Source organism: Cupressus sempervirens, chromosome 7 (genome assembly GCF_028749045.1).
Source record: "Cupressus sempervirens isolate cs-2001-9-10 chromosome 7, ASM2874904v1, whole genome shotgun sequence".
Lineage (NCBI taxonomy): Eukaryota > Viridiplantae > Streptophyta > Pinopsida > Cupressales > Cupressaceae > Cupressus > Cupressus sempervirens.
The window spans coordinates 930,085,825-930,104,980 of record NC_143124.1 but is presented as its reverse complement, the minus strand read 5'-3'; the positions used below and the strand labels follow the sequence as shown (position 1 = coordinate 930,104,980).

At 35.5% G+C, this 19,156-nt stretch overlaps 1 protein-coding gene and 1 pseudogene across 1 annotated transcript; both read left to right on the top strand.

The window, feature by feature from the left end:
• The first annotated feature begins 7,297 nt into the window (after positions 1-7,297).
• LOC149550614 (potassium transporter 1-like) lies at positions 7,298-15,852 on the top strand. The gene is made up of 6 exons (XM_089793603.1): positions 7,298-7,665; positions 8,718-8,961; positions 13,397-13,642; positions 14,632-14,892; positions 15,019-15,071; positions 15,158-15,852. Exons 1-6 carry the CDS (start codon positions 7,633-7,635, stop codon positions 15,281-15,283), a joined length of 963 nt encoding a protein of 320 aa, XP_089649729.1. The 5' UTR covers positions 7,298-7,632; the 3' UTR covers positions 15,284-15,852.
• On the top strand, positions 15,751-16,944 carry LOC149550613 (potassium transporter 7 pseudogene; annotated as a pseudogene).
• Positions 16,945-19,156: the final 2,212 nt, after the last annotated feature.

Sequence of the window (19,156 nt, the reverse complement as noted above, 5' to 3'; positions counted from 1 at the left end):
ATTGTTATATCTTTCTTGTCCCTTTGTAAAAGGTTTCAGGTCCTTTCAAAACCTGTTTTTACTTAATAGAAAAAAACATACAACTAAAAATTCATTAATGAAACTCCAATATTTTACTTTTCAATGAGATCACTCTCTAGAAAAAGGTATTACATCTAGAGACTTCAAAAGTCAAAGAATTATCATCTTTTGATCTTTGCATTCACCTTGAAGAAATATATATATCTTTATTTTGCGAGTGTGTTGAACAAGTAAAAGATAACCTTTTTACTTTTTAACACTTTAAAGTAATCACAACCCCAACAACCAAAAGTAGGATTTTATGACATTGCGTATGTTTTACTGTTCTTACAATTTCATAGGCACCAACCCTCAAGAGACATTGATACCTTGTATTTAGCACAAACTTAGTAAGAGAGACTACTCTCTTTGAATGAGAGGCATCAACCTCCCAATCTCTTAGAATAGAAGAACTCAACCTTTAAGATATTATAAAATAATTTTTTACTTCTTGTTGGATTCGCCTTAAGTTGCCTTCAAAATTATGTTTGTTCAAACAAAAGTGTCTTAAAATGTCTTAACTAAAATTTGCAATATGATCTTTAATGAGTGCTCATAAATCTACTCTTAAAAATGGGAAATACGTTCAGTAATTTTTCACAACAGCTGTATTAGGCAATGACCAGAGTTTTTCTTAACTAGTTATTTTCTCTGGAAGCCCTTTTTAAAGCAGTTTTCATTACTAACACACACACACAAAGTTTTGCTAAAGAGAAAAAAATTCATAACAATCATATCCCCTCAAGGTAGGGTGGCCAAGAGGCATGATTTATTTTTAATTTTATTTGTTATATTTTGTTTTCCCATGGGGGGTGCTTAGCGCAAGGACCTTAGCCAAGAAATGTATATTTTTAATTAATTTTAAAAGCACATGCTACCTAGTCAAGAGCCTACACCATAATGACAACTTGTGAGCCTCTCATCTGGGAGGACTTGAGTTCGAGTCTCCTACATGTTACTAATGAGCACCAAACTTGATGAGGAGGGTCAACTCAAAATTATTTTATTTGTTTTCACCAAAAAATAGAAATGGGTCAATTAGCATGTGAATTATTTTGGTCGTCCTTCATGATATATTTGTCGTCCTTCAAAGAAAGGTAAATTTTAAAAGAGAGACAATCATATAGATCCTTGTGACTAGAAATCTCCCCCATACTCCCTTTGAAATAAAATGTTAATGAAATCTAGGAATAATTGAATAAGGCAACAAAGAACTCCCGTTGAACATAATCTTCACTTGAAAAAATGTAGTGAATTCTTGAGTGTGACACCGCTCCCAATTTTTGCCTTGGATACTCAAAAGTCTCTTTTGGATGAGACTAAGTGAAAATATTTGTGACATGTTTCGTTCTAGTAATATGTTCATCTTACTTGTTCATCAACTATTTTCTCTGTCAAAAAGTGTTATTTAATCATAATATGCTTCATCCTAGAGTTCATAACAAGGTTATTTGATTGGTATGCAAAGGACATGTTATGGAGATAAGGTGATCTGCTCAACCTTAATATCTTTCAAAGTATTCTTTGTTCATAGCCTATGTGCAATAGGTTGTTGCCCCAATAATTTTTTCTTTAGTTATAGATAAAGAAAATGAACCGTGTTTCTTACTTAACTAGGAAAAGATTGTTATTAATGAAGAACACTTTGCTTGCAATTTTTTAGTCATCAAAATTGCTTTCCCAATCCACATTCATATATGTTGTAAGATTAAAATATACACCTCTTGGACACCACAAACTAATATCCATTCTCCCCTTCAAATATTTTGATATTCTTTTGACTTAATGTACATGGGTTTCCTTTTGAGTTACTTTGACTAACTGTACCACTAAACCTACTACTTACATAGTATGAATCCTTGTAGTTGTGATGTATAGTAATTCTCCAATAATAGATTTATACATTATTTGATTTTGTGCAGGAGATTCATCATATTTTCTCAATTTGGAATCAGTAATCATAAGTGTACTTATTGGATTTTAGTATTCTCTCTTAAACTTCAGCATCTTCTTAACATATTTGATTTGTGAAATTAAAATTTCTTTATCTAATGGGGAGATTTGCAAACCAAGAAAGAACAATAACTCACCAAGCATTGATATTTCATACTTTTTTGCATGTTCAACACATCCTTGGCACATCTTGTCATTACTACTCCGAACATGATGTCATCCACAAACTAAGATAATAAGATAATAACAAATCATCTACTTCATTCTTGATAAATGATTTCTACCAACAATTCCTCTTTTGAAACCTTTCTCTTAAAGATTATTGTCTATGGTTGAATACTAAGTCCTTGACGCTTTCTTTAGTCCCTAGAGAGTCCTCTTGAATATAAATATAATCATCATTCTCTAATGAAATGAATCCTTTAAGTTGTTTAATATACACTTCTCCCAAACTTCCATTAAGAACATTGATTTTGCATCCCACTAATAGACTTTGAAGTTCTTAGAGCTAGCAAGTGTTAAAAACATCCTAATGACATCTATACAAAAAATAGGATCAATTATTTCTTCAAAATCAACTTCTTTGACTTGAGCATATCTTTTGCATACCAATCTTGCCTTATTCCTTATAACTTGGCCATATTGTTTAATGAGACTCTCTTGTGCTTTTGGATCTTAGTAATTATTTAAATGAAATAACATGGTATTTTTGAATTCACAAATCTAAACAGGTAATTTAAAATCTAGATCTTTTAGAATTAAAGATCAATAAGAAGATAAACATGTGTTTACAAAATGGTTAATTCTAAAAGACACACTTAAAGACATAAATGTGGGTGTAAAGTGGAAAAACATAAGGACAAAAGGAAAAGCTATACAATTTTCTTCTATAATGTCTTTTCTCCTCTATAATGTTATCATGAAAAAATTACATACAAAACCTAGAACAACAAATATCTAAATGATGGCCCTCATATTGGTTTACAAATCCTAGTTTGAAATGTCTCCCTCTCGTGCCTCCTATGCCTTTGCCTGCGCCTAAGGGTTTCCCTCGACCCTTGCGTGTGCTACCGTGCATGTTGCTGACGTTGCTGGTACTTTGGTGGCTAGGGGAAAGGGTGGTTCCGATGCCCTGACCGTGGGTGTTGGTGATGTTGCAGCAGGGGTCCCGATTTCTGTGGATAGAGCAGCTAAGTATGGTTTGGGTGCTACGATGGGAGGCTTTGGGCTGGCCTCTTCTGTGTTTTGTGCTACTTCCTCTCGGGGTAAGGCAACCTCCTATGCTGATGTTACTGCCTTTGAGGCCGGTTTGCACAGTGCTACCCCTTCTGTTGGTCTCTCTTCTAGGCCTTTTCATCCCCGAGAGGCTTCTCGTATGAGTGTTTCTAATCCTGTAAGGGTTGTTTTAGATCAAGAAATTGTTGATGATATCTTAAATATGGCAGAGGAGTTCTCTTCCTTAGCTGCTATCTTTCATTTTCGTGGGTTGTGGCCCTCCCTTTCTGACCTTCATGCTTGGATCTCCAAGCATTGGTAACCAATTTTAGATCATGGTGTTCAGATTTTCTCGGTTGCTAAAGGTTTCTTCATTGTTAAGTTTGCAACTGCTGAAGATAGGAGGACTATCTTGTGTAATAACATCTTCTCTTGGCATGATCGTTACCCTCTTATGGCCAAATCGTGGCATATGGATTTTGAACCATTTATAGAGTCCTTCAATAAAATCCTTGTTTGGGTTCGGCTTCCGTATCTCCCTGTGCATCTCTAGCTGGATTCTATTTTGGAATCTGTGGGGGATGCTATTGGAGATTTTTTGTTTGTGGACTCGACTACTTTTGATGTTCTCCATTCGACTTATGCATGGATCCTTGTGGAGTTGGATGTCTCAAAGGGTCTTCCTGGGAAGATTTACTTGGCTTCTTTGAGGGGATCTTGGACACAAATTTTGGATTGTGAAGAAATCCCCTTTCGCTGCAAGAAATGTCACATGACCGGTCACTTGGTAGCTTGATGCTCTACTATTAAGATTGCTTCGAAGCGATCTCCTTCCTAGTGGTTTGGGGCCTCTTTCGAGCACTACACGATGCATAAGTCTCATGATGTGGTTCAGGGGCCTGTAGGGGGATCTTCTCTGGCGGCCATTGCTTCTGAGGCTGTTGAGGTTGCCCAACCTTCTGGTTTGGATCCTGTCCTTTCTACTTTCCTGGATCCTTCCATTGCTTTGTTGCTTGAGGCTGTTGTGGATGTCCGGTCTACTGGTCTGGATCTTGTCCTCTCTACCGGTCAGGATCCTGTCCTTTCTCTTGCCCCTGGCTCTGTTGTTCCTTCTGATCTCATTGTAGGCCTGCTTAATTTGGTTTCCCCTAGTGAGAAAGTTGTGATCATTACTTTTGCTCCTCCTGTATCTTTAGTGTCTTTAAGGCTTTGGCAACTAGAGGCAACAAAGGTGGAGGACGGATGGACCGCTGTAAAAAGAAAGAAATCTAAGTCCTTTGTTCCTCCTCTAGATATGAATCTTAGGTCCTGTAAGGGAGGCTCTAAATCAAAGAGTAAATCGTATGTTCCCTTGTTGTGATATGCCTTTTTATGTGGTTGATCCTGCAGTTGGGATATTGATGACCTAGCTGGTTTTTTGAGTTGGTTGGTGATTGTCTTTCCTGTCATCAGGGTCGCCCCTCTTATGGGTTGGTGATCAGTTTCACTTAGGTACGTTGTTCCTTTTAAGATAGTGCTTATTGAATACCTTTAGCTTTGTACAGGGTTTTAGGCACCCTTCAAAACCTGTTTTCCTTAATAAAAAAAAAAATCTAAATGATAAACTCAAATATAAAAGAATTAAATAGATAATGCCTAGAAGAAACGATACATAACATTAAATTTGAATCATCTATAAGACAAACATATAGATGAAACCTAAACCCAAGTGAACTTAAAAGTAAAACTACTAAATAAATATCACTTAGAAAAAGAAATAAGAATATTAAAACAATATTTTATTTCTAAGTCTTTGTAATGTAGAGTTACTTAAGTAAATTTTAATATTTTCAATATCATGATACAAATATCTTGATATATATTGTGCTAAATTCATCTATCTTATGAATTGAAACATTTATACTAAATTCATCTATCTATTGGTTGTGCCTGTCTTTGTAAGTAACTCGCTTGTGCTTCATTTAGATTTAGAGATTGTTGATGAGATCTCCACATATGAGGCATATTTCTCTTCTGCAGCTACTATTTTTCATTTTAGGGGTTTTTGGCCCTCTCTTTCGGACATGCATGCTTGATTTCCAAATATTGGGAACCTATCATCTCGAATTTAGTTCAAATTTACCCTGTGGCAAGGGTTTTTTTTTTGTGAAATTTGCAAATGTTGAAGATAGAAATTCCATCCTATGTCAGGGTTTCTCTTGGGAGGAGAGGTTCCCCTTGATGGCCAAACCTTGGTATAAGGATTTTGACCCGACTACTGAACCCTTTAATAAGATTCCTCTTTGGGTAAGGTTGTCAAATCTTCCCCTTCACTTTTGGCTAGATTCAATCCTGGAGGTTGTGAGGGAGGCCCTTGGGGACTTCTTGTTGGTTGATTTGGGGTCTTCCAATGTGTTTAGGATGACATATGCTCACATTCTTGTGGAGATTGATGTCTCCAAGGGGCTCCTTGAAAAACTTAAGTTAGGTTCTCCAAATAGTTCTTGGATTCATCTTCTTGGTTATGAGGGAATTCCCTTTAGATTTAGGAAATGTCATAAGACCGACCATCTCGCTTCGCGATGCTCCTCTGAAAAGGTTAGATTGAAAAAATCACCTTCTTGGTGGTTGGGGGTTTTAGATGATCACTACATGGTTTAGAAAGTATCCACGGTTGTGGATGGGCTGAATAACTCTTCTCAAAATGATCTTTCTTTGGTGGAGGATTATGTTGTTGTCTCTAATGATTCAAATGTTGTCCCTATGGCAATGACTCAGAATGTTGCTGATGTCCCTTCTTCTGTTGTTGAAATTGTTGATTCAAATGTTGTCCCTTTGGCAGCTCTGATGCAGATTGGTGTCGTTGTCCCTTTTTTTGCTATTGTTTAGAACACCATTGTTGGTGTTGCTTTAGTTGTTTTATCTCCTGTTGTGAGGGTGTTGGGGAGTGGTTGTGGGGCTTATTACCTTGATTGGCAGAAGGCTACTAGGAAGTTGGAGGATGGATGGACATTAGTAAAAAGAAAAAAAAAATCAAGTCCTCCAATCCTTCATGTGATATGTCTTTATATTCTCAAAAGATGGGACCAAAATATAAATCTTTACGATATGTTTTGAACGAGGTTGCAAGTCCTTTGAAAACCTATTGCCCACCTGCTCTTTTAGAGGTTGTTTCTTTTTTTTAGGTTCTCCTAGCCTTCTATGGCTTGTTGTTTCTTTGTGATTGTTTAGGTTTAGGACTTATGTCTATTTCTTTTGTAATCTATTGGGTTTCAGGCACCCGTTAAAACTTGTTTTAGTTAACGAAAAATATTTATACTAAAACAAGAATTTCATTTAATCTATAAAATATTCGTTGTTCATTAAGGCAAGGCGAAATATCTTTGAATGAATATTTTCAATGGTGTCTATAAACAAGAGCCATATAGTAGCATTATCAAACAATCTTCATACACTTCTTAATGTGGGATCTACTCTTGAAATGAATATTGACTAAAAAGGAAATAGTCAAATTGATCTTTATCTTTAGGCAACTCATTTCAACTTGGAGAAAAGTCAAAGGCTGCTTAGTTGACCTTTTGGTCCCTTACATTTGTGGTCTCTTGAACGTCATTAAAAGCTTTCATTTCATTTCCATGATAAATGTCATCTTTTCAAAACTTGTACTTTGAGAGATGTTACAAGTTCAAATCGCACTCATGATTGTATGCCTTCGTTGAATGCAGCTTTCAAAATGTATTACCTATATTGAACACATGGCTAGTATCATAGACTAAAAAAGGACTTTACTTCTCCTTTCCTTAAGCCACCAAAATCAACTCTACTCTAATTGGCATCCAATGTTTAAAATTAAACAAGACCCCTCTAAATATTTTTGCCACGTAACCACCCATTCATGTGGAAAGTTAGTCCAATCACTTTCACTTTTACCCCCTAAAAAAGAGAAAGGCAAAGAGGTCAAAAAGCTCCGAGAATATCCGCAATATGATTAAGCAAGTGGGTCCCGCCGGTTGCATTTGGTTCCATCGGTGCAAGCCATGCTAGAGACGAGGCACTATAAAATATTATTCCCCATTCCATCAACGTTCCTATCCTCTCTTAGCTACTCTTCAACAAATATCCCAACAACACACATTGCACAAAATTCATCGCGCGGTTCTGTTTGTTTCTTTTAATCTTTCTCTCCGGGACAGTTTGTCAAGAATTTGATGGTTTTGTGAAAACCTCCGTCACATCGTTGTTCCTAGTCACTTTGCACTCACTGAAAAATGATCATCCATTCTTTATGTTAGGATTCTCGTAGTTGCCGCCCAGGGAAAAGATATTGTTGGTCACTGGAGAGTGCAACAATTTCTAGTACTAGATCGCATTTTTCACAGCGTCTACAACTCCAAGAATTCTGAGATTTTTCTTTTAATTTCTGATATGGACGTGGAGGCGAGAGATTCTATTATGAAGGTATTTTATTTCTTCTCATTTATTTTTTCTGCTGTTCTATTGTCATTTGCTTTTGGAAATAGTCGTCAGATGTGGCTTCGAAATTTTGTTTTTGCTTTGCTGGAATATTGTTTGAGAAAAATATAATTGTTGTTTGAGAATGCATATAATTGTTATTCGAGTATAAAGAAAGTCAAAACATTCATATTATGTAATTTTTTCTAAAAGGTTTTAGTTGTAGTTTTGCCAATGTTTGCTCTTCATCCGATTTCCGTAACTTTTTCTTACAAATTTTAGTTTGCCTGAGTGACATGACACATTTTTTCGTTAAAACATTAATTTAACTTTCACGTTTGCAACATTAATTAGTTATCTTGTATTTCCTTATGTTGATGAATCATAAAATGTGACTCTTAAAAGTATAATTTCAAAAGTTGATTAAAAAATAAATCTATAGAATAATCTAAAAACTATTCTGAAAAATAATAAATTTAAATTATTTAAAATTTTAATTTGTTCTATTAACATGAGTAGTGTTTCACCATTCATGAGACTGTCTATTATTGCTTCTATCTAATTTAAAGCAGCAATAAACATGTCCGATCAAGTAAACGTTTTAAAAATAATAATCAATCTGAAAGTTTTAGTTTTCTGTTTGTCGATCTTTTGATCACAACAGTATTTTTCCATTAGAATGATGAAAAAACTCTACATATCAATATATTACAGTTAGATTATTGATTTTTAGGAAAAAAGACACCAGATTTTGCAAGTTTTAACTAGAAATTAATAAAAAATATTTGTTTAAGGCACAATAAACGCGGCCAGATTTTATAAAATTATCAGATATTCGATCAAATTAACACGTTCAGGATTGGATATGAGTACTTCTGAGTTTGCTTATTTTTAGAAATTTTTGAAGTAAAACGGACCAATTGAGATTTTGATGTCAAATATTGAAGTAACATAACTTAAAAAGGCTGAAATTATTATTGTCACACCTTACATTTTTTATGACTTCTTGAACGAGATTTGCGCTTTGGCTTACGTTTATTTTAAAATTCTTATTTCAGCGCAGCGAAGTTAATTCACGCAAGAATGTCTTGACATTAGCTTACCAAAGCTTAGGCATAGTGTACGGAGACCTGAGCACTTCGCCACTTTATGTTTATAAGAGTACCTTTTCAGAGAAATTGAAACTGCAGGAGAATGATGACGAGGTTTTGGGAGTTCTGTCTTTCATTTTCTGGACTCTCACGCTTATCCCCCTCTTTAAATACATCTTCATAGTCTTGAATGCAGACGATAATGGTGAAGGTACGCACTCTCCAAATTTTGAAAGTGATCATTATTTCTGCATTTACTGAGATCTCCATTGCGTGGACTTGTAAGTTTCGCATCCAGTTTAGCTCAATAATATGCTGATCAAAATAACTATTTTTATACAATATGTTAATAGGTACCCTAACGTCCTAGTGTAGTTAAATGGCACGCCAAATATGAGTTAATTCTTGATTGTATGTTATTAATAATTTTCATTTTGAACCAGCAAACCAAAATAATTTATTAAATTTAATAAACATGTTTTGGAAAATAAATTAAAGATCTAACATATTCGACAAATTTATAATATTGTTGAAGTTGTAACTTACAGTAACAAAATTATATATAATATAAGATTAATACTCAAGCAAAAATTTCAATATCAATCTACACATATGGGGCAAGTGGGTTGTGAAAGAGTTTTATGCGACAAAAAAAATTTCATGGAAGATATTTTCAATTTTATTTTGAAACTATTTATCTGACCAAAATTTACATAAAAGCCTTTCAGTTGCTCTGAATAATATTCTATTAAAATTCACCGGAAACTCTTTTATGTTATAAAAGATCTATGTGCAGCCAAAACTCTATGGAATATATTCTCATTATGAAAGATTTCCGTTAGAGCAAAATCAAATTAGGACAGCTTGAGGCTGTTAAAAAATTTTATTTCAACTAAATCGCCCACGTGAAACACCTCTGCTATAAGAGATTCTGTACCCGGCTATCAAAAATTTTGTCTGTCAGAATTCACTTTGAGTTACCTTTCGGCTATCAGTGTTTCCCCAAAATTACTCGGAAACAAATTGCAGTTAAGAAAAATCACAAATTCTGAGAAATTCTCTTGAAATACCCTTTTACATCGGATTATTTTTAGTTCTGTCCAAATCCACTAGGAAAAGATTTTGGAATGTATAAAAACCAGCTGCCCAATTTTTGTTTTTTTGAGGTCCCGTTAAGAAGAGCTTTTTAACCTTACTAATGTTCAAAGTTTGCAATTAGATTTGGACTTCTTGGCCAAATTTAGGTCTAAATCCAGCCCTGCCAATCCATTTGTACCGGGAAGTAAAACGTGATTTTTAAACATCCTCCTAGTTAGAATGTCTTGCTACAGATAACATTACTCGTTGAAATAAAAAGCTGATCCATGACAACGCCCTTATCTTTTACAATTAGACTGTGACCAAACAAAGTAGCCCAAGCTTTTTCATCAATTTGGAAGATAAGAAAACAATCTTAGATCTTCACTAATTTTCTCAGACGATATCTACGTACGACAGTAAAATATAACTTTAGTTACGAGACGTTAACCTGAGACAAAAGTCCAGAATTTCTGTGAAAGGTCGATTCTTATGTTGCTGGAGAGTTTTAGGCTCAAGACTATAATGTTAAATTAATCATAATCTGAAACATTAAATTGTCTCTATAAAACTGTCATCCTGCACAGTACATCTATAATTTGCAATACTTAAACAAAGTGTTTGCTAGTGAAATTAAAACTTTCACTACTTGTCCAAACGGATCACGATGCAGACATTCTATACCTCTCATCTACCACTGCTGAGCTAATTCAGATAAGAGACAAAATGTAGAAGACCGCAAAAATAAGGTAGAAAGAAAATGCATCTGACAATAACTATCTACTGAAAAGGCTCTAGCTGTTTACTTTCCATCTAACATGCATTGCTAAATGTAAGTCTCAAAGTTTCCAGTAGCACTGCCTTCTATCTCCAAACTCTCCATTGCCGTAGTAGCCCCCTCCAGGCTGTAGCCCAAAGGCAGCGAAATCCTCTCTCCTTAAATCCAAACCTTTATTTAAAAGGAATTCCCAACCATATAATTTGAAAGCAGATTATCATTGGCATCAGACAGCCATTCCCTTTAGGTAACTGCTGGTACCAATTAATGTTGACTATTCAGTTAGTCCCTGTTTAATTACCACTTACACAGTCTCGAACACTCTACTAAGCACATGCAAGACTCCTAACTCCTAATACAATTCTAACTCTTGAAAATAGCATTTTTGCACAGTAACAGTTGTTTCCCACTTGATTGAGTCATCATAAACTATTTCTAAACATAAAAAATTCGGGTAAACTTGTCTCCCATGGAGGGATTTTGAGACCTATTTTGAAGAGCAGAGACTTCATAAAGCAAAGAAATTTCTTAAAAAATAGCAGTCCTTACTTTTCAGGACTACAGACTTAATCCAATTAAATTAGAAATTGCTCTACCAACTTTAAGACCTTTTTCCCTACTAGTCAATCATCTCAAATTTTCTATTTTTTAAATTACTTTTTCAGTATTTTATATTTACTAGCCTGAATTGCTAAATAATACTTCAGAAATTTGCAATGTAACACCACTACTGGGATATGTTGGGACGGCTGGACATGAGGACGAGTTTTTGGGACGAGGGGAAAATGAGCTTCATTTTGGGGACAGCGGGGGGACGGCTAGGGGATAGCGGCAAGGGGAGGACAGGGCAGGAAGGAGTGTTGTATAGTATACATATATAACTTGAAATGCTTGTTATGAAATGATGTTTCAGTATTACGTACCAAATTAAAATACTTGAACATAACAAAATTGCAACATGAACTAGAACCATTGAAAATTCAACATAGTAACATATTACATACTCAATAGTAACATTCAAAATCAAAATTCAAATAGAAATCCAAGTCTAGTGGCAACATGGTTGTGGAATGGCAGAAGTGTGGGTACTTGGGTACGAGTACCCGGTGCGGGGACGTCTCGGAGACGAGTACTTCGAGGTTTGGGAGTGTAGCGCGAGTCCCCGTGTAACACTGGAAATTTGGGAACTTAATATTTAAGCTTTAACCACTCTACAAATTTTATGTGACCATCCATTTTAAAATAATCCTAAAATAACTCAACAACAACCACCAATTGTTTTTAGGAAACCTGCCTAAACGAGACCCATGCTAATACTATGAAATCTGTCTACCTGCCCCTGATTTTATGGAATCAGTTTACATCGGAATGTCATTAACAAGATGGCACCAATTATTTAATCTCTCCCTTGAAGAGAAATCACATTTTGTCTCTCTTTAAATAAAGGAGGCCTAAGTTGAATTCTCAAGTTCAGCAGGTCTTACAACTGGAATAAATAGATTTCAAAGATTATAGAACTTTTGGAGCAATCGTATAATGATTTTGATTAACAATCTATGATTCAATCTGCTACTACTTTTTGTTAGCTTGATGATGAATCAGGAGGTGTGATCCCAAGTATTATTCAAGAATTAATACACACTATACTCCAAAAGCTTTAAACTAAAACATTTTTTTCATTTTCAATTAGATTTTTTTATATTAATTTTTCTCACATGGTTTAGTCCATTTTTCCACTGACACCAATATTATATATAAAACAAAGAATATTGTGGAATGTAAGTTGTTTTAATTGCCGGCTACGATAAACTTTCTATCGGATGAGATTAAATTCTTGGGTACTGGATTGGTTTACAATGTTCTGAAGACTTAACAAAGTACTTACAATGCTTTATTATTATTACTGGTATGTGGATTTGATCTTGAAGCCCAACACCCTATTAATGTCAAACCACAGGGATAGCAAGTGGGAAAACTCTCTGCAACTGTTGGGACACCACTTACCACCTGTGGATTTGGTCTTGAGGCTCAAGACCCCATTAATATCAAACCACAGGGAAAATTCCTCACAGCTGTTGAGACACCACTTACAACCTGAAATGCAGGGATACCACTGGAACAACAACTGTTGGGACACCACTTACCACCTGTGGATTTGGTCTCAAGGCCCAACTGTGAATAGCAAGTGGTAAAACTCTTTACAACTGTTGGGAAACCACTTACCACCTGTGGATTTGGTCTTGAGGCCCAACACTCCATTAATATCAAAACACAGGGAAAACTCCTCACAGCTGTTGAGACACGACTTACAACCTGAAATGCAGGGATACCACTGGAACACAAACACCAGGCACTGAGATGTCATTTTGGGGGATTTGAACCTACATCCATCTTGAGAGCTCTGTGTACTTGCCACTTGAGTATGCACCTTTAACAATGTACTCGTGATATTAAACAGTAAACTGCAAAGATGATTTATACCCAGAAAATTCTGAAAGATTAGAAGGAATCAGTCAAAAGTATTTGTCAATGAGCATCTTAATGTATAATTATTTTTACTTTCTTGTTAATGTACAGTTAATTGAGCAACATTGACTTTCAAGGATTGTTGACACTAACACAACTTCCGCATCTTAGCGAATGGCTTTCAGAGGGCATTTGCCAAAGAGAATGAATTAACTTGGAGAATGAACTAACTTTAGGACAACCATACTTCCTTTGAACTTGGAATTGATACAATTATGGATTTAAGCCTCTTGGATATTATACTTTGATTGTATTGGCTCTGCAGGTGGCACTTTTGCCCTCTATTTGTTGCTTTGTAGGCATGCTAAAATGACCCTTCTACCCAACCAACAACCAGCAGATGAACAACTCTCTACTTATAAGTTGGTGAGACCTTGTGAAACATCTCAAAGCTCAGCAGTTGAGGCATTCTTTAAAAAGCATCAGAGATTTCGAATTGTACTTCTGATTATAGTTCTGCTTGGAACCTGTATGGTCATTAGAGATGGAGTGCTTACACCTGCAATATCAGGTGCAAAATATCTAGTTTTTAGCATTCTTTCAAATTACCTGAATGTATAGTCTTGGAGGCATGTAATGCTGTTGAACATAAATATTTGAATCGGATATTGTAATCTCCATCACAATGTGTTACTATTTTGTTTCTATGCAGAATTTTTTGAATATTTTAACTGGATGACGGACATTGTACCTAAAATACTTTTAGGATTTTGAATAACATTTGTATTCACATTTGTATTCATGGAGGTGCATACTACAAAATTTAGTTTGCTACCCTGAAAGTACATAAAACACTTTTAGGTTGCTTGAATATCTCTTTGCCAAAGTCCATTTGTTTTAAAATACATCTATAGTAGCTGCATGTTTCCTTTTGATTCAACACAAGCATTGTCAATGAAGGTCTGCACGTTTAATGATCAATCTACTTTAAGGGAATTCATTTATAATTATTAAGCTACCCTCAAAGATAATCAATATATATGTCTTACAGAAGAGTTTTCCATGGCATCAAACGCATTGGTTTACACCCTAGCAATAGCAAACAGCTTGATTTAAAAATACTCTGGAGTTGGCCCGATGAGACTGCATTAGCCCCAAATACTTAGAAAGTTCTTGAATCCATTTTATAAGAGCAATGATTTATATTCTCCTAACACAAATGAATAACTGTCACTGCATTTATAGATTTTCTAATAGATCATCATGTATTTTGTGGATTTTGCAGTTCTTTCAGCTGTGTCTGGTGTTAAAATCAAAATTCATCATTTACACCTACCTGTCATTTTCATAATTTCCCACCTACTAGAATTAAATGAAAATCCTTAATGATCATCTGCACCCAGTTGTGTCATTGGATCCTGAATTTGTCTCCATCCTTGATATTTTGAAAATGAGTTTTCAGAGAATTGTCACTAGATGATATTACCATGGCCTTTGTTCGTTACAGGTCGTATTGAAGTCAAATCTTATCTGACTTAAATTGATTTTAAATATTTACAGATTACATTGTTGCCATTGCCTGTGTAATCTTAATGGGCCTTTTTGCTCTACAACATTACGGAACAGAAAGGGTTGCATTTCTATTTGCACCTATTGTGATTACTTGGCTCATCTGTATAGACGGAGTTGGTATCTATAATATAATACACTGGAACCCAAAAGTATTCCATGCAATCTCTCCCTATTACATGTACAAGTTACTCAAGAAAACAGGCATGGAAGGATGGGTGTCACTTGGAGGTGTGGTACCGTGCATCACAGGTTGGTTCCAATTTCCGTTTTGAATTTGCCAAAGCATCTGACTGAGACCTCTTTCAAATCTCTGGGTCTGAGAGTACCATATAGTTCAATAACCTTACTGAAAATGCCCATGCCTGTGGTTGGCAGGTGCTGAGGCCATGTTTGTTGACCTGGGACATTTTTCCCAGCTATCAATTAAGGTTAGTGAATGTTCTGTCAGGAACCTCAGAAGCTGTGTATCACATTCCACCTTTCAATGCACTGAGTGTTTAGAATGTAATGGCAGATGGCATTCACGGTACTGGTGTATCCTTGTTTAATTCTTGCATATATGGGCGAAGCAGCATTTCTTTCCAAGCACAAGTGGGACTTGCAAAGAAGCTTTTACAAGGCCATTCCAGGAAAGCATTAAATGTCCATTTGTATTTTTCAAATAAGGGTGTACAAATAGGATATTTTAGCATGTCAGAAATAGATTCAAAATATCTCACATATTGTCCGAATAGATTGAATTGACAATGATTTTCCTACAGAAGCAGTATTCTGGCCAGTTTTTGTAGTGGCTACACTGGCATCAATAGTAGCAAGTCAAGCAGTCATCTCAGCAACCTTTTCTATCATTAGTCAAAGTTCCGCTCTCAATTGTTTTCCCCGGGTGAAGATTGTCCACACTTCCAGTCAAATATATGGGCAGATATACATTCCAGAAGTAAATTGGATACTAATGTGTCTGTGTCTTGCAGTCACAATCGGCTTCAGAGATGCAAATAAGATTGGGCATGCCAGTGTTAAGCATTTGAAGCTTTTCCTTGAGCTTTCTTAGGCTTTTTTAAAACTGAATCTGACTGGTTAAGAAAGACCCATGGTTGATCAAATTGTCATAATTGTTCTGCAGGACTGGCTGTTATTACTGTCATGTTTGTTACAACTTGCTTGATGTCTTTGATGATTATCATTGTATGGAAGAAAAACATTCTAACAGTGCTATCCTTCTTGATCATTTTTTGATTTATTGAACTCTTGTTCATCTCGGCATGCCTGTACAAAGTTCCCGAGGGGGGTTGGGTTCCTGTGGTACTCTCCTTGACCTTTGTGGCCATCATGTAGATCTGGCACTATGGAACCTTGATGAAGTATGAATTTGAATCAGAAAACAAGGTTTCCATGAGAAGGATATTGAGTTCAGGACCAAGTCTTGGGATGGTGCGGGTCCCTGGAATCGGGCTCATATACACTGACTTAGTAACAGGAGTATCTGCTATCTTTGGTCATCTTGTGAAAAATTTACCAGCATTTCACCGAGTGCTTGTGTTTGTATGCATCAAATCAGTTCAAGTTCCCTATGTTCCCTCTGAAGAGCATTACTTAATAGGTAGAATAGGCCCAAAAGAATACCGGATGTTCAGGTGCATAGTTAGATATGGTTACAAGGAAGTTCTTCAGGACAACTATGATTTCGAAAATCAGTTAATTGTCAACATTAGTGAATTTATACAGATGGATTACAATGAAAACTGTATCGAATATGACACAGACACATACAAAAATGCTATGGTGACAGTGGTAACACCTGTGGAATCTGCGGTGAAGATTGTTTTATCAGACCAAGAGGAAAATTCCATGCCTTCATTACACAAAAGTCCTGAAAGCTTACCAAATGGAAACACTTTTATAGAGAGTAAAAAAAAAAATCAAGTTTGACTTAATGAAGAGACCCAAGTTAGATTGTGCAGTCAGGAAAGAACTTAAGGATCTTATTGAAGCCAAGGAAGCAGGTGCTACATACATTTTAGGACACTCGCAAGTTAAGGCCAAAAACGCCTCCTCAAAATTGGAAAAAATTGTAATTGATGTTGTATATTCATTTCTGCGTAAGAATTGTAGAAGGCCAAATGTTGCATTGAGCATACCCCATACTTCACTCATTGAGGTGGGTATGATTTACTGTATCTTAACATAATGTAAAACAAAGGCTAAAGTAAACCCATAAAATGCTTCATGCCAAGATCCTAACATTAATAAATCTAGCCTGTACATTATTTATTCTGGTCAGAAAGCTGGCCTTAGGGTTTATTGCTAGAAAATAGTTGCAGAAAAAGAGGCATCTGAGCATGATCTGCAGTATAAGAATCAAGCGAGACAAAGAGATCAATTCGATAAGCATAAGTGGAGAAAGCTTTGCTGTAGGTTTACCGAAAAATGAGATGTTCATCTTTTACAGTATCCCTTTTCTGACAACACATTTATTTCTTTTTCACAGTTAAAAATTTAAGGTGTTTCTGTTCATGAAGAGAGAGCACTACAGTAGATTTTAAGTGCTGCAACTTTACATTGTGTAGCAAATTGGCTTCTGAGAAACGTTTCTTCTGATATATAGTGAAAGTTGGACTGTATTTGTTTTGCAGATGATGCATTATATTGCTTGAATCAGACTCTTTACTGTCACAAATGATGTATCATATCATTTTCAAGACAAATCGCTTGATTCATAAAATAGTTACTTCTCAGGCTTCTCTATTTCTGATCATTGGATTGAATGATTCATAATTAATGCATGTGCATGGATTGTAGCTCATCCACACATGTATTAGAGACACCTTTTTTTTATGTAAACAAAAATTCTTCCTATCCGGCAAGATAGACTGGTACATTTCCTTGATGTTCAAATGGACTCAAACAGGACTGAATGTATCTGCATTAAAGTATTTCTTCATTTCCTATTTGTATATTTGGTTAAAAGGTGCAAACTGTGTCTGAGCATTTTCAATAGATCAATACAGGTTTGTGACAAGGCATGTTGCATGAAAAAATGACACAACCTGAGATGTCCAAACACCAAAAATCAGTGTAGCTGGAAAGTGTTTCTTTTTATTTACAATTTGCAATCAAGAAAAAAAGATTGCTGATTCTAATTTGCAGTAATGAAAAAATGCTGTATGGATGGAGTTGATGAGCAACACAATTATTAAATCAGTTTGGTTAACTACACGCTACATGTATATGTTTTATATGTTAGTTTAAAATACCAAATCAAAATACTCTTCTAATAGAAAAAAAAAACAATGAAACAAAACTATAAACTATAAACCCAACATGAACACAAAAGTATCAATGAAAAGCTAAGGAAATCAATAACATAAAAGCCTTCTTGTTTTATAATAAATTAACAAAAGTTGGTTTTCCTGCGAAAATGGACTGAGTTCTCTGCAGCAATAGAGTGTGATAGATATAACAGTAGCATTGCAATAGCATCAATCTATTAATTTACACATAACAGCTATAGATTTATTACTACAGATGGACACTATTCAACAGTAATTTTAGTAACTAAAACTGTCTATGATAAGCAATCAATGGGATATTCCATAGTATGATTTATCTATCAAAAGTTCTATTTTCAACACCTTGTTCCTCACAAGTTCTTTGCTTAACTTCACAACATTTGAGGCTCCAAAACCCATCCTCCTCTTGGGTATTCCATTCTACGCTTATCAACATGAATTGTATGTTCAACATCTTGTTCTTTGCTTTATTAAACAATATCTGAGGCTCAGAATTACGATCCTCCTACAGCTCTGACTGATTTTCTTAGGAGTGGTGGACAAACCAATTCACCTATTATCTATTTGTATCAGTGTTCCAAACCTCATGATGAGTTGTCCAGTTGTGCAGGTCAGCAGGCTGTGCAGTGCTAGATGGGTTTTCATGACCCATCGCCATGGCCCAGTGGGTCATGGGTCATGACTCACCGAGTCAGTTGGTCATGCCATGACCTCTGCCAGATCCATGGCCTATTACTCGTGGCAGCATGAAATTTTTTCACTTGTAAAAAACAAAAAAATAAACACGGTTTGCCTTCTTTTTTTGTACACATGTTTCCTATTTTGCCCTAAAAGGCACTCTACTAGCTTGTTATGAGACGAAGAGAGACAAAGCGACAAAGTTAGAAAAACAGATGTCATAGGTGGTTTGACCAGGCAGATAGAGAGGTTCATGTTTGTGCTTATGTTATAGATGTATATTTATGTATGTGATCAAATTAGCTTGTATTTGATGATGTTATAGTGTCTTCAAGCTTTACTCAATAATAGGTGCATGAAACAAGTTTTAAATCGTTAAAAATCTCTAAATTTCAAGGGTTTTTCATTTTACCGAGTCAATGCCAAGTCAAAAGTCGAGTCGGCCTTGCCGAGCTCGAGCCGTGCCTGGGAACTATGATGTGTTCTATATTTCAGCAACTTGCAAGAAAATAAATGAAAGCAACATGACTTGAATAAGATAACAT

Bases quoted from the DNA above. Each gene is read 5' to 3' on its own strand.
- LOC149550614 (XM_089793603.1), top strand. From the start codon at position 7,633: ATGGACGTGGAGGCGAGAGATTCTATTATGAAG. The intron at 13,643-14,631 runs GTGCAAAATATC...AAATATTTACAG, and splicing joins GCTTACACCTGCAATATCAG to ATTACATTGTTGCCATTGCC. The intron at 14,893-15,018 runs GTTGGTTCCAAT...TGTGGTTGGCAG, and splicing joins TGTGGTACCGTGCATCACAG to GTGCTGAGGCCATGTTTGTT.